Below are 26917 nucleotides of genomic sequence, written 5' to 3'. Positions count from 1 at the left end.
TGCAGCAAAATGGGACAAGCAGGTGAAACCCCTGAGCGGACAGGAGCACCAGCCACATCCCTCAGGTGTTCAGATACCAACAGGAAAATTTCACCATCTTTCTGCAGCAGGGAAAGCCTTCCACCTGCAGGAAAGCTTATCTGTGCCTCTCAGAGGAACAGTTTTTGTCCTCTCATTCATCCCTCCCCAAGAAGGTCCAGAGAAATGAAGGGGGCTACTTCAGTACAGCGCTGCCTTGTCCATGCACAGCACCAAGCCATGTGGTGGGCAATAGCGTACCAGGGAACCCGGTGCTTTTTAGAGTTACCTGAAGAGGCAAAACGACTTTAGTATCTTTGTAATTGTTCTGTCGGGCTTTTTCTGTTTTGATTCACTGGTATCTAGCAGATAAACACCTGCAACAACAACAAAAATCTATCACTGTGCCCCCTGACGGGCAAAGGGTTTGCCTCAGCAGACATGCCACAAGCCACTGGCTTTCTGTATAAAATCAGGCCTGTTTTGTACACAGTAGAGGGTCAAGCTTCTACATAAATGTGTCCTTTCAAATTGATGCATTGAATCCATGCAAAAATAAAAAAAAAAAAAAGGTGAGTGGCATGGCTACTGCCTAGGCTGTATGCTTTGGAAGCAAGACGTGCTCCATAGCTAATGGGCTCTGGCAGCTTTTGCCAGCCCTGAATTCACTTAATAAAATTAAAATTAAATTGTGAAGTATAAGCCAAGACTGCCAGGTGCGTGGGACATCCCGTTGCTCAGTAAGCAAAATGCAGGCGTTGAAAGCAAACTGCCAGCCCACATGTCGGAGGGGCCAGTGGAGTGCTGTGCTGATGGCAAGGCCATGGGAGAGCAGCCGGGCTCCTCAACGGAGGCTACAGAGGTCAGCGCTCCCCGGCAGTGTTGGAGCAGGCCGTGTTCAGGATGGGAAATCCCCAGATCCCTTCCTTCGTTAAGGCCCACCACACGACTTCCATTATCCCAGCAACCCTCTCCTTGCAGGACCACCCCAACAGGGGAACTACACCAAAGGACGACAACCAAGCCATAGAGATGGGAAAGGAAGACCTGGAGAAGCTCATGAGGGCAGACTCCTGCAAACGCCGCAGCGTATGGTGGGCAACTCCAAAGTTTCCCATGGAGATGGTATCAGCAGCTAAGCTCCTCACCCTTTGCAAGGGGCAGACCCCTCTTTCCCTGCCCTGACCTGCTGGAGACACCCAGGCTGACGAAGTCTCCCCCTGCCTCCCCTGGGCTGCAATGAGCAATCATCACTCAGGGGACCCCAAAATAACAGCCAGACCCCATCAACCTCCACCCACGCTTGGGGTTTTGCAGCTCTGCAGCTCATCAGCACACGCTGAAACCTTAGGCCGGGAGCAGAGTGTTCTCCTACTTGAATTTCCTGCCGATTAAACCCCTCTGGATTTCCCTCACCCCAGGAGAGCAGGACTCACTGTTATTGTTGGACCTTCAACACAGAAACGAAAGCCAACTCTGCCTGTAACAAAAATAATCATCACCAGAGAGGCCCATTTCACAACAAACACACATACTACAGCCTCTCAGAGCTTGTAGCATCCAGCAGAAAACTATCACACGTTTTGATCTGCTGGGTTCAGTTTACTTTGGGGATGTAATTCCGGGCTGTGCACAAAATGTAAGGCGTTCTTGTTGCCTCAGAGGCAAGCAGCAGCATCAGTGTCAGTGCTACTCGGAAAGAACAGCCTTTGGGGCAACCCATGAGGGCAAAGGAGCAAGGGAGAGAGCTCCCGGGATTCCCGCGGCAGAGGGATGCAGTGCCTGGCCTCATCACTTATTTCTGTTCCTCGCCTGGGGCCCTCACAGCAGAGCTCCGCACTCTCATCCCACCACTGCAGGTTTCTATGTCCCGGGATTCAGCGCTCGGCAGAGGAGATTTACCCTGCCAACCCTCCGACAGCGCAGCTAAATACGAGTCCTGGCACACACGACCTACCGCTCTCAGAGCTGCTGAACTTGGCACGAGCCCTGTGCAGCAAACCCCGCATTTCAGTCCCGTTAGAGTCAAACAGCTCTTCAAGAAGAAGAGTTTTTCAAGGTCCACGTGCGTCCAAGCGCTTTGCCAAACCCTGGCATGGAGGGGAGAAACAGATCTCTTCTGCCACGGATTCATGACTATTAATGTTCATCCTGCCTCATCCCCCAGGCTCTGGCCCTGGGGGAGTCTGGGCACGGCTAACGTGGCAGGGGCTCTCACCCCAAACCATACGGCAACTTCCACATCAGGCAGGAACACAAATGCAAACTCTTGGATTTAAATGATACAGCTTAGCCACTGGCCAAGCAGAGAGAGAAATAGTGCAGAGGAAGCTAATAAGATTAGATATTTTATCCCCAGTAGCATAGATCATTTTAGCAGAAGCGTGTTTGCTTTGGATTGTGAGATAAAGCTTCAAAGGCTTCCTGAACAAATTAATGGACAAACACACCCAAACAACACAAAGCACTTACACACACATATCATCCCAGAGCGGTACCCACATCCACGTCTTGGGATATCACACAACCCGGGAAAGTCCCCTGAACATTTCATTGGGGGCCTTTATCAGTTTAACAAAAATTTCACTTAAAAGTAGAGGCACAGCAAAGCAGAATTTAAAGACTGCTTTTGTGATCTGAACTAGGATTTTGTTTGATTCAAAGCGTCTCAAGCCTGTCACGAGACAGGCTCATAAAAACACTGTCTGGGCTCAAGCAAGAAAGGAACACGCCAATCCATCAGTTGAGGAATGCAGCCATTTGACCACTTCCTAAGGCAACTGGGGAGGGATGCAATATATTCACTTTATAGCGCTGGACAGCAGTGAGGGGGGAGCGCCAGAAGGCTCAGCAAATGGAACATTTTAGCTGTGAGCCTTTGCAAAAAGAGATCATTTAAAATTATTTTCAAATAAGAAGGGAGTGTCGGAGGGAGGAAGAGAGAGAAGGAGATTTGGAGATTTCTGATATCTGCACTTTCTTTGCCATGTTAATCCACAGAAGAATTAAGTGGAAACCTGAAATAGAGACCTACTCAAGCTTCACCATGGAAAATGAGAGGCCAAATCCTGCTTGCAAATCCAGGTAATTTTCTTTGAAATCACTGGAGTTCAGCTGATTTCCACCCCTGTGGTTCTGGATAGCCGCTTTCCAGGGGCTGGCATCGCCTTGTACCACTTGAGTCGGTGGCAACCTTGACCTTTAAATGTTGCCACTTTGGGGTTTTGGTGTTTTTTTCCCCCTCAAATCTTGTATCTTTGATGAGATCCCGGTTTTACATGGTGCCACCTCCACTAACTTTGTTATTTGTCATCTTGTATCACAGGAAAATGCAATTCCAATAGGGCAACCGGCTTAATAGTGTTAGTCTTTATATAGATATGTGTGCACACAATTCTCCTGGCTTGCCTGCGAATGTAATCTGAGGGTCTGGAATTACAACTCCTGGCTACTCTGGTAATCATTCAAGAGAGCGCGTGAGTGTGTGCGCGCACGTGCAAGGGAGGGGAATAATTGCATACTGAACTTGCAGGGATCATGCCTGTTTCTCCTGCCTCTGTGTTAGGCTCCCAAGGGTTTGAAATCTCGTGGAAACACACTGCCGTCTCCCAGGAATAGGTGGCAGCTTCAGAAGACCTTCAAGCTGCAGATCAGGCAGTTTTGGAGGAAACCTCACCAGTACTGCAGGCAGGGAAACAGAGACTCGGGGAAGCTGGAAGGCTCAGAGCAGAGGCAGAAATAAAGCAAAGGCTCCCTGCATGGCAGCCTGCCACCCTACCTGTAGGCTACACCAGGAAATAATAAGAGGATGAAACAATTTGCTGAGCCACCCTCATGAATGCTATCAATAACAGGCTGGTTCGAAAGCCATGGAAGAAAAGCAAGAGGCTTTTCTAATTCCACACATTAAAGAGCGAGCCACAGATTCACCTAGGATTTCTGTCTAAAGAGCTTCAGGCTTGATGAAAGGTGTTCAATGCCTCCGAAATACTAATTAGTATTGTTATTACAACAATTCCGAGACAAAAAAAAAAGCCTATCTCATCTCTCATCTCCTGTGCCCTCCCAGCTCCCTCACACCTTTCGAGCCCATCTGTCAGGGTCTGTTCTTCACAAAAACTGAATCCTGGCTTTCCCCACCGGGCAATGGCAGTTTATTCCTGCCTCTTCCCAAAGTGGCTGGCAGAGTCTCTCCGAATCCCGCACCACCCCTGGCTCAGCCCTCCCTCCCAAGGGCCCTCTTGGAGCCGCAGAGCAAAACCCGGTACCTCGGCAGGGGACGGGATGGGAAGGGATGGGATGGGAAGCAGCCCCTCTGGAGCCACCCGGGGAGAGACCCTGCCGCAGCTCCCTCCGCACACGCTGCTGAGCGGCAGCGGCTTCAGCCTTTATGACTGCTTGCTCAAATCCAGCTACTGCTGAGCCTCACTACTAGCGGCGAAGTTATTACACATTCTGGCGAGTGTCTTAAACACATTGTTTCCTGCTGAGCACATATTCAGCGGTCGAACAGAAAGAGAGGAAAGCAGGAGCGAGCCTGGGGGTGTGCATGAAGGAGAAAGTTGCGGAGGGACTCTGGGCGCAGGAGGGAGAGCGCGGGGAAGGGAAGGAGGCAGGAGTGTGTGCGTGGCAGGCAGCAAGGTGGGGGGACTGGAGGGGCTCTGTGTGTAAGAGAAAAGGTAGAGATTTGTGTGCTTGTGAAGAGAGAGGAGGAACCAGGGAGACAGTGAGTGTGCGCGTATGTCTCTATATACACAAGTGGTTGGGGTTTTCCTCCCTCCTCTCCCCACAGGCATCCCCTAAAAACCAGAGTCCAAAGGAACCTTTCAACAAAACGTAAGCAGAGTGAAAGGACAGCGTCCCTTTGGCTTCACCATGTTCCTAGGAGGGATGTAGAGAAAGGCAGGCATTCAAGCCCCACACAGACAGCACTTCACAGCTAGGGGTGACCCACCAGAACAGCTGGGGCAGATGTCTTGCCTTTGTCTCAAATGCACGGGGAGAAACGAGGGCAGGTTTCAAAGACCCGGAGCCCAGCACTTCATCTCTGGGGCCCATTTTCTTTGACTCATCAAGTATGAAGAGAGGGGGAGAAGCATTCAGACAGCAAGCCTCTGCAGCCATCCATCCCTGCAAGTAATACTTTGGGCTATTCTGCATGCCGAGTCACTGCTTGTACCCCTTTCCGCAATCTGTTTGGGAAGAGGCTGCCTCACCAAGGCTGCGGTCGGGGCCCCAGCCCTGCAGCGTTACCCTAGCTGTCCTCCTCTATGCAATCCACGGGCACCGCCTGCACGTAGAAAGGGTTACAGATCCGAGTTGTGATTTCGAGTGTTTGGCCCTGTGCCTGCCGACCTCATGCTGACAAACCTCTCCTCTGTGTCTGCGCTTGTGTCTTTTCACTGCACAGGCATCAAGCCTGGCTCAGGATCCGGCCTTCTGAGATTGCGATTTGGCTCAGGCAGGGAGAAGGCTGACCCTTTGATTCTGAGTATGATTAAAACCATGCTACTGTAGCGCTAAGCCGTGTGCAACACTGCTAGCAACAGCCCTGATTTATGTTGTTGCTAGTATTGCGGTTTCCACCAGGGTGTAGACAGGGATTTCGAAAATAGCCCAGCTACCTCTTTGTCTGTGTGTGTATTATAATTAGAAATGTGTCAAAGGGCTGTTACAGAGCAAGGGTAGAGCTGGAAACATTCACAGCCCGCTTCTGCCCCCACCTCCGTGCCGACACCGTCAGCCCCAGCTTGGGTGTGTGCAGGCACATCAGCTCTCCACACTTCCCGGATTAGACAACTGTATTCCTGAGACCCCATGGGGACGCAGTGACGGTGACTTCACCGCACAATGGAGAGCAAGTTTAGCAGCTTCCAGTTTGCTCTCAGGCTGCTGCAATCTGCCCCCACCATCGTGGCTAAATGCCGACTTCTTCTATTTCGATTTCAGATAGGATCACGGGTCTCAGATATAGACGATTTATTTTCCTAGCACAGCTGGTCTGTCAGAGGTCATATAATTTGGCAGCAATCCCGGTGCTTAAAAATTAATTTTTCCTTATTAATACAACTGGGGATCCCACAGGATAGGATCCCAGCCTTATCTGAACCTGACAGCTTCCTAAACCCCATGAAGGATGCTTTCTCCTCCCAGGCTATCTGTGATACAAGGCCACCATGTCCTGGAGCCCAGCGGCACTGGAGTTTTCTGCTAGGAAACCAACCTACTCGCCTGCCCGGAGCGGCACGCTGCTGGGACGGGGAGCGCTGCCTTCTCCGGCCCAGCAAAGCGGGTTGCTTTCTCCTTTTAACCTTCTAAGCCGTGCACAAGGTACCAAACACAGAGTAAATACTGGGAAGGAGGCTGGGGGGGAGAAGGAGCAGGGCAGGGAGATGGGAAGCACCTCTGTAGAGCCCCCTGGGACCAGTATGCCTGCCTGTCACTCCAGACACCACGCACCATGATTTTTCTGTGGCAGGAAAGTTAGGAAAACAAAATGCAGCATCCTAACCTGGGTCAGAGCTCCCCACTGAGCTTGTATCAGTCGTTTTCAGTGATGCTCCTGACAACTGTCTGAATCCTAGCTAAAAAAGCTTTTGTTCCCAGTAAGAGCCGAGTTAACAGCACAACGGGCAAAAGGCATTACACTCAACGCTTGCGTGGGTGTGGGTGTGCATTTTTGCATGTGTGTGGCCGTGTGCCTGCTTGGCAGCAATTTGTTTTGGTCCCCCTCCCCACCTTGCTACATCTCCTAAGTCATTACTAAAAATACTAGCTTTTAAGCAAACTATTTGGAAGGCTTCAAGAGTGAGCTTTGCTCGGAGCTGCATAAACATTGTCTGAACAGCTCAGTACTTGGGTCACTCAAATCTGTTACTTTCTTACTTGATTGCTTTTTACGGGAAGATGAAAAACACAGAGTCATGCAGCCTTCAGATTTATCTTCCAGGGTCTCCCACCCACTCCCCTCCATGGTTATCTCAGGGTTTGCTTGGCTACATACAAATTGGCAGCTGCACTGTTTATCTCTTACTGTAGAAATATTGCACGAGGGTTTTTTCCATGTGGATTATCATATTATTGTCTATTAAAAACATCTCCCCTCTCTACTAACCTCCCTTAGGGAACCTTAAGAGGGATTTTCATAATGGGGGAAGGCTTTCAGATACACCAGACTGAAACATAAATCCATCTACCTCCAGCATGTTTTTCTTACTAGGCTGCCTAATTTACTGGAGCTGAGCATAGCCTGATTCGCGTCCTGGTTCCCCATACCTTTCCTCAGTCCCCCATACCTTTTGCCCAGGTTCGCATCCTGTTACCCCATACCTTTGCTCACTGGGCTAGCAATAAAGTCATTGGACTGGGTCTGCAGCACCACAACAACGTCTCAGCAAACAGCTGCTGGTGTCAGCCGCAGGGAGACAACTTCCTTGCTGGCTCCAACACCATGTGATGCTCTGCTTAGCCGGGAAAACCCCGCGTTCAAATAAACATTTCTTACAGCGACTGAATGGCCTCAGAGACATGGGTGGCTCATGAAACCCTTCCCAGCTAGAACTCCTGATCCCGAGCCCGCTCAAGGATAGAAGGAGGTGCAGGCACAGACACAGGCTCGGCAGCCACAGGGACCGCAGCCAGGCTGGCCAGTGCACCCTCAGGGGCGAGCCTCGGGTTACAGCCCGACCTGCCTCAGCACAACGCCCGCTCCCGGAGACCAGACGCTGCCTCTGCAACAGGGACCATCTGAAGAGACTGCCGCACGCAGCCGGGGCCTCCCAGGACTTTGCCCTTTCTCTTCACCCCACCGAGAGCCTATTCATTTGTTTTCCTATTTGAACAAAAGATGGGATTTTTTTCTTTCCTTTCTAACCATAAGGAAGGAGGCGATGCCAGCCGGCAACTGACTGTACACGGAGCGTGTTTGCCGGGAACGTCTGTGCTCTGCTGTTGCAAAGAGGGACTTTCTCAGGCAGCAGAGACTCCCCGCTTCCCTTTCCAAGGGGGAGCTGGTGGCCATGCCGCTTCGGGGCCGGGGCAGAGGCAGGGACCAGCGCAGGCACACCGCGCCTTGCCACCTAACGCTGCCTGGCCCAGACCGCGGCTCAGGACCCTGCGTCCCCGCGGGCTGCCGGCGGCACGTCCCGAGGCTCCGGCTGACGGGAAGGAAAACCCACAGCCCCGCAGCTGCTGGCTTGGCACCACCGTCCTGCCAGGCAGCTCCTGGGCTGCTGACTGCCGAAGGAGCCCCGAGAGAGCGGTGGACGGCTGGGTGAGGCATCTCCTTTTCCTCCGGTGACTGCTCCAGGTGGAGACCCTGCTGCCCCCCATTAGCCAGACCCAAAGCCAGTGGCCGGGGAGCACACGGCCCAGCCTCAGCCCGCCCTTGACCCTCTCCTGTCCGCAAGCCGAAGCAACGGGAGCGCCGGGGCTTAATCCCAGTGCCTCCTGACAGCCCAGCCTAGCTCTTAAGCGAAGAGCAGAAAAACATACTCGCGCCCCAAAACCTGCCACGAACCCGCCAGGTCCCGGGACACCCCGGCCTTTGCAAAGTAAGTGCGGGTCCCGCACGTACCGCGGGCGGGCTTTCCCGGGGGGCTGCCCGGAGGGTGCCTCCAACGGGCGGGTGCCGCTAAGCCTCGCCTGCTCCCAGCGCCGCCCTGCACGGCTCTCGGCTGCCTGCTCCCTGCCAGATGATTTTAACTGCTCACCTAAAGTTTCCCGAGGTTGCAACCGGGCCCGGGGCCGCGGGCATCCGGATGCGGGTGTCCGGGATGCGGCTGGTCCCTGCCGCTTCCCCTCCCTTCCCCGTGCCCCCGCCCCCCCCCCCAAACCAGCACGCAACTTTCCAAGGCGGCTCTGTCCCCTCGCCCCTTCACGCCGGGCGATGGGAGCTGCGCGGCTGCACCCGCTGCGCGCCTTGCCGGGGGGGCTGCGCCATCCCCGCCCCGCCACACGCACGACCCCCCCCCAAAGCCCGTACTGCCAAGGCTGCGCGCCGCCGCCGCTCCCTCGTTTATGCCCTATGCGATGCCGGAGGCCGGGCGAAGCCTCTGTGCGTGCGCCCGGGACCGCGCACGGGCACCCGAAACTTGGGCGGGCGGGGAGGGCTCCCTCGCCCACGCGCGGCCGGGGGCATCCCCCGCCCCGTGGGACGCCTTACCTGTCTCCGCCGTGCCTCCGGAGCCGGGCAAGCACAGCCCTAGAAATCCCCACGCGAGAAGAAACGTATCCATCCTTCGGAAGAGATCAAAAAAAACCCCGACACCCGAGGCTGCGGGGCCGGGCTTCGCCTCCCTGCCCCGGGCGCGCCGCGCCGCGCCCCGCGCGGGCGCCCCACTCGCGAGCGGGCACCCCACTCGGGGCTCAGCGGGGGGCGGCGGCCTCCCCCGGGCCGGGGCTGCGGGGCGGGCGGTGCCGGCGGAGCGCCTCTCCCCTAGGGCGACCCGCGGGGCCGGCGCCTCGGCATCCCCCGGGGCGCGGCGGCTGCGGTGCGGGCTGGGGCGCCGTCTGCGCCTCCTCTCCCTCCCCGCCGGCGCCTCGCAGCCTTTTCAGGCAGGGCGGCATGTGGCTGTCAGCGCCGAGCGGCGGCGCCGCCCCCCGCGCCCCCCCGCGCACCGCCCCGCGCCCGCGCACCGCCCCGCCGGGCCGCGCCCCGCCCCGCCCCGCCCCGCCGCGTCCGCGGGGAGACGCGGAGGCTCCGCGGCGGCTCCGCGGCGGCGGGGGGCGGGCGCGGGGCCGCTCCGCGGGGCGCGGGGCCGGGCGCAGCCCCGGCTGCGCGGCGGCCCGGGTGCCGGCCGGCCCCTTCCCCGGGCGCTGCCGGCCTCGCGGCGCAGGCAGGAACCGCAGAACCCGACCGAAGTAACCGCAGAAGAGCAGGGCTGTGCGAAGGGAGGCACCCAGGAATTGTCAGATGGGGGAGCGTCAGGACAAGGATTGTCCCTGCTCGTGGGCTTCCGCCGCTGCCGGCCGAGACCAGAAGCGCCGTGCCTCGGCCAGGGCCGCCGTGCCACGGCGGGAAGCGGGAGCGGGCAGCGCGGGCTGCCTCGCTTCTGACCCCCGCCGTGCGGTGTGAAGGCTGGACACGGCACAAGCGCAGAACCTCTCGGGACTGCGCCACGGTCGGCTTCCGCGCTCCCAGCCGGTGTTCTCCGAGATGCCCTTTAAAAACACCAGCCGAGAGCAGCGTTCGCGTAGTCGCCTCAGGCGTGCTCAGAAAGTTTCTTCGCCTTTGCCCCGAGAAGGTGAGGAGTCCCTGCCGGGGTCGGAACCGCCGGGACCTCGCATTTACTTGCCACTTAAATTCGCAGACCACGACAGGCTTAAAAGCCGGTTCCTGGCAAACTGGGGCTAACTCACACCTTCGTTCTGTTTGAGAGGTGACATTTCAAAGCACACAAGTGAAAGGAGCCCCAAAACCCCGCACCAGAAAGCCACCTGAAAACAAATTCTTTATGTTGCCCATCAGTCCCTAGATTATATATTCCAACTTCCAAATTTACAGTAGACAAAGGGACTAAAACGACATTACCTCAGGTTTTTTTAAGTTGGTAATTAGTGAAGAGATACTGGCATGTGGCAGAAGTGAGACACATCGTTGTGTGGGTGAGAGGGAAAGTACAAACGTTTCACTGGTATTCGTTTAGGGTGATGAGACTAATTATTTTGTACTCTGCTGTCTATCAGTTATGGGTAGCATCACCAGCTCACGTCAATGAAATCACGATGCCAACCTGTTTGAGTGCATTCACACAACACGAGCGCACCAAGTTCCTCCGAGGCCAACTGAAGTTCATTGACAGCAACAGATCTGGCCTGACAGATAGATCTGATATTTCAGCCGTTGTTACCCTGAGGGCTGTAGCATCCCTCTTCCTTCTGTGTGTTTTGATACCTGATTTTGCATCTTCTGTAGCTCAAATGTGCTCCAACACCTGTTGAAGTCAAGGCAAAGCCAGCAGCAACTGAGTCTCCTGCGTTGTTTATTGTATTTCGATGTAGAATTATGCAACTATTATTTACTACTTGCTTATAGTTAGACTACTATCAAGCTAGCAAAGTGTGATTTTTTGTGTGTATAAATAGCCCTCACAAACCATAACACAGATATCAGAGCGTAATATAAACCCACAAAATGATTCATTCCTCTCTTGAGATGTGCATGGAAAAGGAAGAGGTTACCAAGCCCTAATCAGAGATGGCCCCATCTCACACACCATACAGCACAGGGGCAGTTTTCCTCCCATTACATTCAGTCAGGGTTTCCCCTGGTTAAGGTCAACAGAAGAGTGCAAACGTGACACTGAACTGATATCAGCTCTGATCTGCTACTGAGTGAAGAGAAGATAACCCTAGGAAAGAAAACGCTGATGGGAAATGAAGTTACCTGCTGCTCCACAGAGGTTTCTCTCAGCTGCTTTTCAATAGCTCTCCACAAATCCAGCCCTGTGTTTAGTGTCAGATCTCAAGTCTCCTCTCCACAACATGCTGCCGTCAGGAAAGGAAAGGCACAACTAAAATACCAGGCAGTGCTACTGCAGTTTCTACCACTGCAGGTGTTCAGGACAGGATGACAACCAAAGTGGTGTCACCTGCTAGTCCAGCTCAGGTACAAAAGAGTCAAAAATACTTCTTCTGGGAGCATGTAAGACTCAGATCCTCTCTCAGGTTTGAAGGAGCTGGGCACAAGGTGAAGCTATGCACCTTGAACTTACCTCTGCCTGTTTCCAGGGGCAGCTGCTGCTGCTGTGGGCGTTGCTCCTTGCCCCAGGCAAGGCTGGACCTCATCCGCTCTCCATGCCAGGGAAGTCCCGCTTCTACGAAAGGTCTCAGGGCTCTGCTCTCCATTCAGTCCTCCTGTGGGTTTTTAAAACCCACGAGTAAGCACTCGCCAAACCCATCGGGAACTGCAGCATTTTTCCATATCTGTATGTCAGAAACATCCATAAAACCTCACTGAAAATGAAACAATATGTAATTTAATGGTTCTGTAATATTTAACGTACCATCTGCATTAAATTTGGTTGAAGGAATTTTGCAGCCCAAGTGTTAGTCAGAGCTGTGATGCAGTGAAATTTCCCCCATCTCTCTCCTCCCCTCCAGCAGAAAGCCTTCGCCTTCTTGAACACTGTCTAGTTCCCTGCTGCCGACCCGAGGGCCCGTGCACCCAGGGTTTTCCCTGGCACTCTTCAGTTCTGCTCTTCTCTTCTCTCTAATTGCAGCTCCTTTTCAATGTTGGTCATACAGCCTCATTTATTTCCAATCACAGCTTCCTCTTTCTAAATGAGTCCTTCTCACCCCATGAACTGACCATCAGGAGGTGTCTGTAAAGCAGGAAACCCCCCAGCTTTTCCTTAGAGCCTTTCTCAATCCTGATTTAAAAGAAAATAAAATTAAAACCAAGGCGTCATGCATTCCTGTAACCTTCTCTGGGCTCCAGAGTAGCTGGACAAACAGGGTCTCTCCCCCAGTTTTATGTCAAAACATACTATTTCCAACGCAGGACTTGACAGCCTTCCAGAGAAAACACCACGGCAGGACTGAAACAGGGTTAGGAATGAGAATGGGGAAAAATGATACCCGGCCTAGATAAAACCGTAAGTATTGTCAGTCAGCAGGAGAGCAGGGACTCAAACATTTTTGGCAGGAGACCCGAGGAGTGGGAGCGTGAGGCATGGGGGCAGACGGCATGGGTTGTCTCCCCAACTCCTCGCGGGAGCGCAGACTTCTCACTGCAGTTTTCCTCCTCCAGACAGTGCTTTGAGATCCTCTGCTAAAAAGCTCTAAGTGCATCATATAAAATGTTTTTATTAGTCTATCAGGTGCGTGATTATGAGATCTCATTTTATAGCCACAAATAGCCAATAATTACCTTAGCATCCCATTAGCCCTAGTCTTCAGCCAGACTATTTGCTCGGGAATTCGTCCATATTCAAAAAGCAGGCCAATACCCCAACTTGGAGAAAGCAGTTTGGCACATTGCATTCAAGCCCATAAACTTCCAGTGTAGAGGTGGCTTAATTAGCAAGCTGCCCAATTAATTTTTCATGGGGAGTGCCATGGCTGCTAACCTGCGGTTGAAAACAGAGGCTGCCGGGTGAGCCCGGGGGCTGCCCCTTCGGCTCTGCGGGTGCTGTGGCAGGTCAGCGCTCGCCCACCCTGTTACTGCCCATCCACCCCACTGCTGCCCACCCCGTTACTGCTCTCCTCCTCCTAACGTGTCCCCCCACCATTTTTCCAGCTGCCAGCTCGACTGCAGGGTGGCAGGGAGCTGCTTTCTCCCCCTGCCTCTCCTGCTCACAGATATTTCGTACAGGAGGAGCGTTGCTGGTGTGCAGAGGCTACTCCAGTGTTCACACTGCCCGGCTGGCCCTGGGCGGCCACCGCAGGCCCTGGGCCAGTACGCCTTGCTGTGGGGCCAGGAGCTGGCAGAGGGCTGCGGGGAGAGGCGGGGAGCAGCACCAATGCAGGGTAAAGGAGGAGTGCTGAGGCAGCCTGGAAAGGAGAAATGAAAAGAAGGGAGGAAAAAACCAGAGGAAAAAGGAGAGAAGAGCGGAGAAGGGAGGTGGTGAAAGAAACAAAGAGGCAGAACAAGGGGATGGGGGAAAATGAATAAATGGCAGAAAACAGGGAAGAGCACAGAGGAAGCAAACTAATGGAGTTAAAATCCATCATCGGATTAGCGGAGAGAGGGAGGGCAATTCCTCGCGGCTCGGGAGGTGCTCAGCCGCGGGAGGGACGCAGGCGTGCTGCTGGGGGCCTGCTCCGAGCAGCAGCCGGGGGGGGGGTCGGCGGTGCTGGCTGGGGGGAGGAAAGCCCCTGCATCTTCAGACTTAATAAAAAAAAGCTTTCAGACTTCAGCAGGCTGACTAAATTAGGCTGAATATAAAGGTGCTGTATTATTTCTCAATACGGCAGCGGTATGAAAGGAGGCAATGGGTTTCTTTTGAAGCAGCTGCTGTGTAATCCAGGGCTTTCAGGTGTACTTCAACCAAACGCTCTCCTGGTTTCAGCAGGTTAACTTCATTAAAGGCTCCATCTACCGCTTTAATGTTCACTGAAATCCCACTGGGTGGGTACATTAGGCAGAAATAACCCCCACAAGATGATTGCATACTGTTGTTTGGCACAGTGAATGCACCTGGAAGGGGAAATGGAGGAGGGGAGGGGGGTCACACAGTGACCCAGGCTGGAGAGGACAGACCCTGAACCACTGTAACATGTCAACAAGCCTGGCCCTTCGCTGACGGCAGCAGAAGCCCCAAGCCTGCAGGGAGCCATCCCTCCTGACCCCATCTCCGCAAATAACCTGCCTGGTTCCTGCTTTGGTATCCTCCGTCTCTGCGCAGCCACTGGTGCTGGCCCCCAGCTTGCGAGGAAAGCACCAATCCCCCACAGCTTCTCCTCACCTGCAAAGAGGAGACCACGGGGCTGTAAAGGCCGCCTGTCCCTCCAACAGACCCTGGCAATTCTGTTGGCTTTGCTACTGAGGGCTTTGAATTGGGCTTGAGTTTCTTACCCCACTGTAACTGTGGGGTGCAGTTAAGACTCTTGAAAAATCAAATAACCTCTTGCTAGTGTGAGGTGACCCAAGCTCTGCACGTTCATCTGCTAAAAGCACCCAAAATGGCCCACCGACCGTGGTCTCTGCAGGTCCCTACCCACAGAGCAGCATCTGGCCAGCTTCACGCTGGAGAAGCTCCAGTCGGACCACACTCCAGGTAGGGTGAACAGCAAATTTTCTACAGACTGAATTAGAGGGGCACATTTGTGGACCCCTACCCAGTTAGAGTCACAAACCAAGGACCTCATTTAAAGTTTGCTGAAGCTGGTGGGAGTTCATCCATCAACTTCACTGATGTCTGGATGTGACCCAAGTGGCTGAGCCCTGCAAAGCCAGCATGACGTCTTTAACTATAAGTGCTGCCATTGACTTCCGCTGGGCTGGCTTCCACGGTGTGTCATGCTCTGTAGTAAGTACTTACAGGGCTGCGTGCTTGGTGTTATAAAGGGCCACGCCAGCAATCTTATTAAAACACCTCCTTAAAAATACACAACTTCTTAAACAAACAAGTCATTTAGACCCCCCTCGCCTGAAGCTTGTCAAACAAATTCTTAGGCCAGAAGCAATTTCGTTTTCCTTATAAACAAAATGCCATTACCATGCTTTGGCTTCTGGCTTGATAGATCCTGGCAAGAAAATGTGTGTGTATATTTTAAAGGGCTTCCTCCTTTGCTTATCATGCTTTAGCTTTTGACCTCTCGTCTCCCCCCGTGCCCAGGCGCATTCCGGGGTTGGCTCCCATGGTGGTACGTCGCACAGCCCTCCCAGCAACTGGGATTAGACACTCCCTCCAGCAGATAGCACATTCTTCTGGGGCACTGTCATGGGGGAAAGCCTTGAGCTTTGAAAGGTTTTCTTTCCCTTTAAATCTTTTATTTTCTTTGATGTTCATTTTAAAATAAATTATTGTGGCTTATTTGTATTACAGTACCTGGCTCTGCAAGGACTGGGACCCCTCTGCTGTCCAAACACAGAGTCAAAGACAGTTCTTGCCTCAAACAGTTTACAATCTGAAGAGACAAAGCAGACAAAAACCAAGAGCCAGATACAACATGGATGACAAGCCCGTGGATTACTTTTGCATTTAGTTAAGTTGTAAACTGTTGAGGGAGAGATTGCCGTTTGACTATGTCTGTGCAATATCAGAGGTAGGAACTTTCTTCTGATGCTGCTGGATACCCAGTTGTTTGGAGATGGGTTTTCAACACGGAGCACTTAGGTGAGGATGCCCCAGAAAGTCAGTGATTCCTAAGGGGCCCCTGCTTTTCACCTGACGTCACCAAGCATGTGTCAGTGACCCTAAAAAGCAATCTCATAACAGAAAAAGCCAAGTATATTCTGCTAGTAAAAGACAGATGAGGACAGGAAAGGGAACAGATCTAGAGGATCCCAGCTGATAGCTGGAAGCAAGGCTGAGCTGTGCTTTAATCAATCATAGCCAAACACGCCTGCGTTTTGAGAACATTTCAAAGCATGTTTGGCACAGAACTTATGTGCATGCTTACCTTCCTAAAAATTTCATAGTGATGCTATGATCTTGCTGGAGACAGCTCTGCTGGATGTATCAGGCTGAAGATTGTCTTCGTAATCCTCCCTTTGACATACGTGCACATCTCAAGTCAGACCTTGCATTTACGCTGCTTCCTAGACAAGAAATTCATAATCTCAGAGGAGCTCTACCCTGCTTCCTTTCCTTTTCTGTGAACATTCTGAGTCACAGTCATCACCCTTTCCCTCTGGGGATGGGGCTGTATCCTTATCATTGCAGAGTATCTCTTTTTCCCAAGAAGTGTCTTCCCTCTCTCCCCAGGATCCTGCACATAGACCCCATTGATTTTTCAGTGTAACTTCTCATGGAAATCAATGGTGCTAAGGCTGCTTCACAGTCAATAGGATGGCACTGAGGCCCATGCCTCAAATAACTACACTGGATGGTCCTCCAGGGAACTGGGGCCTGCAGAGCGACGGTCAGGAAGCTGCCCGTTTTTGGGCAGCACGTATGGCAGGGCAGTGTTTTCGCTCTTGTGCTCAGCTGCCTCCACAGGACATTAGGAGCATGTGGCCCTCCGCAAATTCAGGGTGTGCTTCTCAGAAGTTCAAACTTAGGGCTTAGCACCGAGAATTTGCTGAAGTAAAGAGATGCACTAGAATAACAACTATCAGGCACTCTGAAATGAGGGGCGGTTTTGTGGCCATGCAGCCGCAGATTAGGAGAATCGGTAGAGTCTTTTGGTCTTCCTGAGCCAGGCAAGTGATCCGGGACCCAACCCAGGGTAAGCCTGTGGGCAGTACTGGACCTTTATCATACTGTGTTTCGTTTCCATGTTAGCAAAATGGGACTGCTAATACCTTTTCTCTCCCACCCCTTGTCTGACTTCTCTGCTCCATTTTGAACTCCTGAATGGTCTCTCCCCTTGCGCAGCACAGTGGGTCCAGTGGCTACTGTAATACAAACAATCCTCAGTTGCAGGTTTTTCTTTTTCCTCCTCAGTGTGCTACATTTATCCGCATCAGCCACAAGCCCAGCACAGTCAGGCTTTCCCTTGCTCTCAGCACCTCAGAGCACTGGGTTCGCGAATCTTGCTATTAATAATACATTGTGCAAAGTTGGTACAGAGCTCAAAGTTTTCCATGTGTGTGCTGGAGTTTGATTGTAACTATGGGTATCATTATCATCAAAGAGACTGAGGAATGGCAGCTTTTAGTTAAACAAATGGAAAGCTGTATTTAGTCTCTTTTGCCACATTGTGATAGGAAAGAATAAAGGCTTTTAAATATATTTTACAGCTGCCGTTTCTTAGGTTTTTCTGCCTTACAATAGTCTCCGTGGTTCTGACTGGGAAGTTGTTGCAAAAGCTTTTTGTTTTTAAGCCTCCTATTGAAATAATACATACTAATTGCCTCATTCCTGAGTTTTTTGTTGTGTTGGAAATTTTGGATGGGGGGGTGGAGGGACAGGCTGTAAAACATCAGCAGCTGAGAGCGGGTGCCCTGGGTGAGTAATGAGAGAGAGGGCTTAGGTGACACACTGCTAGCAGAGTGCGAAGAAGAAGTGTCTCCCTGGGAAGTGAGAAGACAATTGGCAGAGGAGCCTGGGGTTCTTTGGGAGGAGCAGGGCAGAGGCAGAGCTGGGAAGGGCGAGCCGAAAGTGCTCAGCAAGGAGGCCAGATGGGAGCAGGGACAATGCTAGAAAGGAGCACCATAAGAGCATACTTTCTGAAGAGAAAAAAAGAGCTGGATTCGTCATACTGTGGCCACCAAAAATGAATATCAATGAAGCGATTAGCTCTGTGAGCAATGGGACAAATGAACACTGCTTTCCTAGAGGTGCTTAGCATGTGGTTGGATCCACGGGTGTATAATAAAGGTTTTTCCTGTCGTGATGGCACCAACATGGTCTCTCTGTCCTATCTCCCCAGCCGTTTTCACAAACCTTGCAGGAGATTTGTATTTCTGATGAAATTGTCCAATGGTTCAAAAGTTACTGTGGCAGCAGCAGAGAAACACATGGCCATATACCATATATAAGCCTCTTCTTTTCCTTACAAACTTAAGCTAAAAGTATGTATGTATATCCTAATACTTGCAACACAGTGCTATCCCAAAGGGCTACAGGTAGTTTAGGAAAGCCATAGCGATTGCAATTACCTCCATTTTACATGACACAATGCAGGAGTTACTAGACCCATTCTGGGTAGAGCAGAGGCCCCCGTGCCCCTCACCACCACTCACCTCTCTCTTCTGTGCGCTAAGAAACATTTTGGCCTTTCACCTGCCAGTGCTGAAAAATATGGAGGCAGTGGCTTTCTCTTCAAAGTGCTCTAACACATTTGGACTGAAGGTGCCCAGGGAAGGCAACGTGAGCTCCCTCCTTCCCTTGGCTCAGTCCCACAGCACAGCCCCGGGTCCCGTGCGCACCAGGTCCTGGGTGGCCATCACCCAGAAGAGACCGGTTACAGCGCTGACGCCAAACAGAAGGTGAGCAGCAAAGAAGCCCCATCTGTTAAACACATGAAAGGTGAATTGATGGGAGTTCAAGCCAAGTACTGAAATGTAGCTGTGAATCTGAAAGCTTTGTTCCAAAGAAACCAAGTCCCACTTTAAAATAAGTCCAAAAAATCCCATCCTGCTTCCATTGAAGTCAATGGCAAAATTCCCACTGGTTTAAGCAGGAATAGGATCAGGCCACTTCCAGACAGATTTACAGCCAACACATGCTGTAACGCTCGCATACTGCATGCGCTTACTTCTATTTCCAGCCATGTTAAAAAATTATAGCAAATGCCTATGGATTTGTGCATATGAGTTATTGTGCTGCTAATGAGAGGAAGAATTACCCGAACATGGTTTAGATGGTCATCCGTTGCCAACACAGATGAAATTGCTGGGTCATTCACTGGCTTCGTATCACTGTTCATCCCATTAGCATTTCCATTAGAATTATTGCAAAATGTAACTCAATTTCTCTTTTTTTGGCAGATGTGGGGAGGGACACAGGCTGTGTTTGCAATTAGAGCTGCTAAGGAATTGGAACTGAAGCCCTAGGCACACTCTTGTCCCACACTGCAGCCACTAACGGGACATTCCTCTGACAGGACCACTTCTGCTTGACCAGGGGAGTAGGAGAGGTTCTAGGTAATGAAACAAAACAAAACGACGTCTTACAGCTGAAGGCCTCTACACATAATGCATGCATGCTCATGCACTAGAAAGCTTTGCCTAATTCATTCCCACATGCTCCTTGCTTTGGGCAGCTGAGTCCGTCCCTCTTAAATGGTAAGAAGTTTGCAGTCTAAACCCCACACAGATCTTGTTTTTCAAAAGTGCTGCCAAGAGCCAGCAGCCAGTGGGCTCCCCAGAAGCTGCTGTTTGCCAGTCCCTTCGGGAACTAGGCCCCATGTTCTTCGCAGCTATCATTACCAAAAAAAAGAAGAAAATCATCTCATGGCTGAAGCCTCCCTCCCCTCACTCCTCCCACTTGGAAAAAACCCCATCTATTGTTTTCCTGTAATTGATCAAGCATAAACATGCAGCTCTACAGTTTTACGACTAATCACTCTACTTCTAAGCCACGTGTTCGCAGCTCTGCAAGGCACCAGCTGCTGTCATTCCAATGGATATTAATTTATATTGTCTCCCGCTCCCGTCCTCCCTGCGCCGCCACACAAAGGGAGTGGGGTGGCGGCGGGAGCTTTAGATGAAGACATCTGCTTGAAAGGCAGACAGTAGCCGTGCTGCCGAGATTGCACCTGGACTTTCACTGGAAAATCAGACACACCAGTTGCTTCCTGGCACTCCAGGCTTCAGGACACACACAGGGTTTTGACTACCATTATTTACGTATTTACCTCACTCCAAGGGAAATGAAATGTCGGGACAGAGGGAGGGAGGCAGATTTCAGGAGTAGAACCGAGCTGACTGAAATGAAATATCACAGACGTGCGGTGCGGTGCAGGGAGGGCTGTGGAGGAGGAAGAGGAAAGCTGGAGCCTCTAATTTTGCCCCCTAAAAAGGTTCTCTCATGATGGTTGGCTACGCTCAGCTCCTCTCCAGAGAGGCTGGCAGCTGCCCGGGCTTGCGTGCAGGCTGAACCCAGCCACCTGCAGCCTTGGGGGGAGGAGGAGGTGGAGGAGAAGAGGACTTGTTGGTTGTCCCTCTGTGAGATGCCACAGAGAAAGAGCGAGCACGACCCCGGTAGCTTGAGCCTCTGACTCCCGCTGCAGCATACAAAGCTGGTCTCGCCCTCATCCCGCCCAGCCAGCTCCCAGTAACTGAGCTTAAAAGCATCGCACACAAATTTGCAAGCTCTCCCCACCCGCGCTGTGACAGCCACAGCCCTGCATGCAGTGGGCACGCGGGAGGCTCACAACCTGCCACGGAGCATGCCACAGCCCTCCTCTGCGACTGCCACGAGCCACTTCCCTTCAGCCGGCACCCCGGGGGAAGGTCCTGTGCACAGGGACACGCAGGGACTAACACGCTCTGGTAGAACAGCCTGTTCTGCTAAAGCGTTCAGATACCATCTCCCAGATAAAACAAAGCTGAGGGCTTGACTATAGGGGATTTGAAAAATGTCTTTCTCCTAAGAGCAGGGCTGTTTCCCAATCCCTTCGGGTTCGCTAATCAAATACCAACGTGACTGGGGTCACATTACATTATGGCTGTCAGCTCTACGCGCATACTGTATTTTTCAGGTCTTGTCCTGGTCTGCTGTGTTGTGTTGCTGTTTCACCCCCAGAGGCAGCACTAGAAGACTTTTCCTTATTACTTGCCTTGTGGTTTTGCTTGGAAGCCCTGATCCAGGCTTGGACCCTGTGCTGCCACATCCCATGCAAATGACTAGAGAAAAGTTTACTAAGCAAAGAAGCTGCTTAAGCAGTTGCTCTGTGGGATTTAATTACACTGGTAAAGAGCTGAGGGATGGTAATGTGCAGTTCAGATGTGAGGTGCTGTTTGCCCACGTTTCCTGCAGCACTTTTTCAAAATAAAGAACTAGGCTCAAACTGGGGACGTATTTCACTCTTTTTAAGACGTAGATGGGCATGAAGTTTTGGGATTCTTTTCTATAATGTCTGAGCTAGCAGGGTTCCTGAGACAAATCTAAAAATCCTTTCTGGTTATTACATTACATGCCTGAATTCCCACTGCTGTATACCACATGAAGTCACTTACCCTCTGCGAGTGGGTATAAAATACTGCTGCCGGTGGAGAATTCATATCTAGGCATGTTTTATTTTGCTTTTTGCCCAAGGTAAATGAGAATGTGGGTGCAGGCTGGGGAGGGCATCTTTCTTCCCTGGTTTTTTCATTAGCTTAAGCTGAACCTATTGATTCTTTTGGTAATCGCCTCAGAGCCTGTAGTTATGGGAAGGTGACACAAACATCTCTTTTTGCTCTGCAAAATTTTCCCTGTTCTCTGAGCTCATGGTTTCACTCCTCTACTCTCCCCGCAGGTCTCCAGAGAGCTTTGCTTCCCCAGGGATGTGCAGGTCGCAGGGCACCAGCCATGTGAAATATTAGTGCTCCCTCTACATGTACACTCTTGAATAAGTCAAGATATTTTGGGACAGAAATGTTATTTTTAGCAGCCCTGGCCCTCTGCTGCAGCCACTGTGAGGAAGAAGCTGAGGAGCACTGACTGTTGTGCCATTAGGCAGTTTTGACTGACTAGTCCCGCTAAAATATATGACTCCTCAAAGATGACGTTGGGAAGTAATACATTTTAACAGACGCTCGCCACCCCCTTCTTTTCTATAAACAGAGATGACATCTCGAAGGGGCAGGCTGCAGATGGTATTGTTTGTCTCTTAGCGACACACATATCCCAGGTTGAAGTTTCATGGGGAATTGTACCCAGGCCACTGGTAAGTCAATATCTCTGAAGTATGTCCATTTAAAGGGCTGCTTTCTAGCTGCACTCTTAGGCAGAGACCGAAGGTCTCGAGGCAGATCAGGGAAGAGTCATGTCTTACGGTCTCATGTTCCCCAAAACTCTTCTGCTGGATTTCCCAGTCCATTACCCACACTTTCTGTCAAGGTTGTCCAGATTCCTAGGAGCTCTGAGCCAGATGATATTGGGATGATTTACTGAGGGTGTGAGATGACAAAGAGACTGTGGCAAACATTTCCTTGTGGCCTTGGCCGCTCAGATAGCTTGGAAAGAGCTTGGGGAGTGAGAGAGGCTATGAAGTATGCACAGCAGAAACTTCCACTGCCCCAGCCTATTCCACACTGTGTCCACACGGAAATCCTCACAGAGCACACATGCATCAAAGGGAGAAGCAGGGGGGTTTTTTTGGTATTAGATAAACTCTTAGATGTAACCTGGGATCAAAATCTCAGGGCTTGCCCACACATTGATCTGTATACTGCACCTATGCAATACAACTCTGCATAAAGACCTGTATTTGAAATAACAGCTGCTTTTTGGTTTTTTTTGTTTTCTTTTTCCTTTCTTACCCTGCTCCTCGGAATGCCACCGATTTCTGTGTGCAGCCAGTGCTCCCCTCTACACAGGAGACAAGGGTTTCTCTCTCTTGCAAGGGTTAATTGTGTTGTGTTTGTAAAGATCTTGGAGAGCTCCAATCTCCAAGTGCCAAGTCGTCTCCTGCTTGCTCTTGCTTCCAAGTATTACGATTCTATGGGCCAAATATGAGTTACTTTTACACATACTGTAGCTCAGTCCAAGGGAGAGTAAGGGTGCAGCTCAGATCTCCAAGCCCTTTCTATACACACATGGTGCCTTTACGCCCTGGGGCTCTCCGCAGAAGGGACTTGCATAGGTCAAGCTATTGGGGTGTCAAGGCTTTGGGGCTGCCTGTCTTGGGAAGGCACAGAACAGCTGTAAGACAGCTACGCCAAACACTTTATCCAGCCTCCATCCAGGACCATCAGTTAATTACAGGATCACCAGTTGCTGGCACCATGAGGAGAACCGTCCCTTGAAATGCAGCCAGTTCCCCGGGGCTGCCCATCGCAGGGGTGAAGGGGGACAGCTCGACCCTCTGGGGACAGGAAAACCCCCAAGTGCCCATGACTACGACCAGACTATGCAAGTGCCCAGGAAAGGTGGAACTGGAAAATGATCCCCTCTGCCCTGCCGTCCCTCCCCTGCCTCCCTGCTGCCGCCAGCACTTCGGCACCTCTCCACTTGCGCCACGGCAAGAGGGGTGACAAGGGCATACAAGGAGCCTTTTTCCCCAGCTTGTCCCAGGAGATGCAGATGAATAAGAGGCAGGAGTAGAGGGATGCACTGTGGTGCCTGGCACTGGGGGGCTCAGGGCAGACAGGGCCCTGCCGGAGCCAGCGGAGGCTGGGGGGGCAGGACCTGCTGGGGAGGCCCCCATCTTGCTCCCTAGACAGGGGTGAAGGGCTGTGGAAAAGAGTGGAGGGCTAGGAGGGGGCCAGGCGTGACGCTGCGGCAGCAACCTCCTTCTCCTAGTTGGTTTTCAGCCATGTTAGCAGCCCGCATGCTTGACCCCGGCTGATCAAAGCCTCAATAGGACATTGCCCTCATCCTCCTGCCCTGCCACAGCCAGCGGGGGCATGAGCTATTCCTCTTTTGTGCGTGAGGCCCTCCTCCTGGGGACCTTGTCTTCCCTCTAATCAAATAATCAGATGCATTTATTGTTGTGGAAATCATGCCCGCCCGTGAAATGCCTGACCAGCAACAGCTTCCTGGCTTTGTCGGCAGCCCGGCGGCCTGGATCCCACCCCTCCTCTGGTGTGGCGGGGCGGGGGCCCGGCCCGGGTAGAGAAACACCAGGGTTTCTCTCTTCACAACCGACCGTTGCAAGGGGAGAAAACCGGCCACATCCCAAGAGGAGGTTTGCACTTGGAGAAGATACCATGTCTCTGGGACACACGCATGAGGGAGAGGATGGCCACAACTATGGTGCTTCCCCTGCCTCCACAGAAGCTGGCTGAGGAGCCTGGAGGCCCTCCTTGTCCAGCCGTGGTGGCCATGGGGCATGACGTGCCAGCCCGTCCCACCTGGCTTTCCCCCTGAGGCGGAGGGAAGCTGGCCGGGAGCTCTGCCCGCTCGCTGCCAGCGAGGCAGGCCGGCCCCGTGCCCGCGGGGCGGCAGCTCTGCCCGGGGCCCTCGTCGGACCAGGCGCCTCTGCTGCTCTCACCCCTTCGCTGCCAGCGGGCCCCACGGGTGCCGGACCAAGGGCAGCCGTGCACCACAGCCGGGCCCGGTGGTGCCTCCTCACCCGCCTGCAGCCCTGGCTCGGGGGACACACCGCTGCGGGGACCCGCTGCTAAACTGTCTCATTTCATGGGCTCTCCAGCTCAGCCAACAACGTGCTTAATTTGTCTGCTAACCCCCCTGCCCTCGGACACACGTTATATAATGCATATTTTTTTCCTCTGATCCCATATCCTGTTAGGAAAAGAAATGTCCTGACCGCACAGCACCAGCCTGAATTTTTTGGGTGTGTTTTTTTTTTTTTTTTTGTCCGGTTCTTTTCCTGTGTTTACACTGCCACAGCGCAGCATTTATTAATCTGAGGATAAGGACAACTTAAAACATCTTAGCTTGAGAAGGCTCACAGCAGGGGTAAAAGTAAACCAAGCCCACGCCCTGCTTAACCACGAGCCAGCGCTGGCCCGACGCGCTGCGCAGCCCGCGCAGCCCCGCTGCCCTCCCCTGCGCACAGACCCTCTCCGGTGCGGCAGGGACTGCGCGTTTGGTTGCCTGCAGCTGAATCACCGTTATCTGGAGCCTTCCTGCCTTGTACCGGGACCCACGCAACGCGCCTGTCTCTGCTCGGCGTTTGTTGGGCCTATTTTATGTTTTCGCACTGACCGGCGTTCTGGCTTGTGAGCCAAGGCTCTGACTACAGGCGATGTGGGGAGAAGGGCAAGATAGAGGTGAAAGGAGCATGAGTGAACTGATTGGAAGTGGTTTTTTTTAAATAAATAAAGGATTTCTTCTTAAAAATAAAACGGCTTAGCAAATTAAAGCAGACAAGCAGGTTACTTGGCAGCTAGAGGACAAACCTGAACATCCTGGGTACATGAAGCATCAAAGCATTCCCCAAAGCAGAGGGCCCTGAGAGCTGCCCTGTGGGTTTGGTACCCAGACCCGGCTCCGGCAAGGCCGTTTGCAAAGCGTGTTTTTATTTCTGCTCCTGGGAGCACGGGGAGAAGCACGCGTGCCCAGGGCAGCGCTGCGCCCAGGCTCTCCCGGGATGGGGCGGCTGATGGGCGTATTGTTGGCTCTCTACACCTAAAGCACAAACCCAGCTGGACTCAACCTCATTGAAGTCGGTGAGAGAACAAGTGCCTCTTGTTCAGCATAAACATCCAAGAGGAGACATGTAACCAAACAGCCAAAACGAGACGCACTTCTTGAAACACTGCCCCAAGCCCTGCCCGTGCCAGGCCAGGGCTCCCATTGTTCTCCCAGAGCCCGCAGGGCCAGGCAGGGCCTGACGCTCAGCTGGCAGACGGGCTCCTCTCCCGCCTCTGGGGCCCAGGGAGCACCGGCCAAATGTCCCTGCTGCTGGCCAGACCCGTGACTGATACAAACCATGTTTCAGGGCGACTTGAATCATTTGCTGGCATCGCTGAGCCGGCCCCGGCCAGGGGAACAAAAAAGTCCTACAGAAAAACCACCATGATAGAGCCCCTGCCGTGACAACGACCACCCCGGCCATGCTCTGGGACCTGCTGCTCTGGTCGCCACCTCGCTGTCCCCTCTACCCCTCACGCAAGAGTCTTTGGGCAGCAGCCGTCCCAAGCCGAGGAAGCCCAGGAAGGTGTGAAGCTCAGCGTGCCCTGCACAGCTGGGCCCACGACCACACCGTCTCCCCCGGCGCCCCACGTCCCCAGGCCATCGAGGGGGTGTGTGCGTTACCCCCAGTGTGCGAGGGGGAGAGGGGTCCCAGGGCTCCCTGGTGCCTCCACACATAAGTCATCCCAGGAAGGGGAAAAGCCACAACCTAAGTGAAGCCTCACGATTTCCCCTCTTTTCCTAATGCTAAACACAGAAGAAAATCCACAGGCAAGAGCCTCAGGAATTCAGGCTTGGTGAATGCTGCCTCTGCTCTCAGGAAACTTGGCCAGAAGTAAACGTGCAGAGGAATGTAACCGTTGCAGAAGATGGTGCTTGGCTTTTCAAATCCAAGCCCCTAAATACATTGCGCTTTGGCTGTGATTTAGCGTTCTTGCTTTTCTTTTCCTTTTCTGTTTTGTAGCAACGGCAGTCTAACCACCCTCCAACCCATCCTCACCCCCCAGCCTCGTTCCCATCACCGCTCTATCCACTCTGTTGTGCCTCAAAGCAATTTGGGGGACTGAGCTGGGAAATGATCCATGTTAAAAACAGCCCAGCGAAGAAAAAACAAGTCAGTCTTTTTTTTCAATAGCAGCTCAGTTACCTTTGTCCTCTCACAGCAATGAAAATCCCTACAATTGGGGAAGAAAGGACATGGGGGATGGGGTGGGACCAAGCGCGAGGAGGGAGGGATGGGGCAGGAGGGGAAGACTGGCAGCACTACTGCGTTAAATGCACATTGGACTGAGGCCTCACTGTCCTCTTGTTGTATATAAAGAAAAAAGCCCTCCTGGCCTGGAGGGCTTACTTCTAACGGAGGGGAGAGAGGGACAAGGAAGGAGGGAAGCAAGGAGAGACATTCTCCATGGTAAAGAGGATGTGTGCACGTGCCTCTGTGAACAGACCCAGAAACACCCTTCTTGTACCTAACGCTCCCCTAACTGAATTAGTTGTGATTGATTTGACCAAACCTGAATGCAGATCTGGCAACTGGATGTGCTAAGAGTGCCTTTGATTTCCTCTGCTTGCTGAAATATTCAGCAGGCTGTCAGGCT

General features: G+C 52.5%; 1 protein-coding gene across 4 annotated transcripts in view; it reads right to left on the bottom strand.

The window, feature by feature from the left end:
- The window catches only part of NRP2 (neuropilin 2), a 90733-nt gene extending 81147 nt beyond the window's left edge, over positions 1-9586 (bottom strand). For 2 of the 4 annotated variants that reach the window (XM_072874988.1, XM_072874989.1), the window contains exon 1: positions 9182-9586. In XM_072874988.1, the coding sequence (XP_072731089.1) occupies positions 9182-9254 (73 nt within the window). In that variant the 5' untranslated portion in view covers positions 9255-9586. The remainder of the gene's footprint in view (positions 1-9181) is intronic. The other 2 variants (XM_072874986.1, XM_072874987.1) reach the window with 1 other exon arrangement.
- Between the last annotated feature and the right edge of the window lie 17331 nt (positions 9587-26917).

This window comes from Ciconia boyciana, chromosome 10, assembly GCF_034638445.1.
Source record: "Ciconia boyciana chromosome 10, ASM3463844v1, whole genome shotgun sequence".
NCBI classification, from domain to species: domain Eukaryota; kingdom Metazoa; phylum Chordata; class Aves; order Ciconiiformes; family Ciconiidae; genus Ciconia; species Ciconia boyciana.
This window is presented reverse-complemented; position numbering and strand designations above follow the sequence as displayed.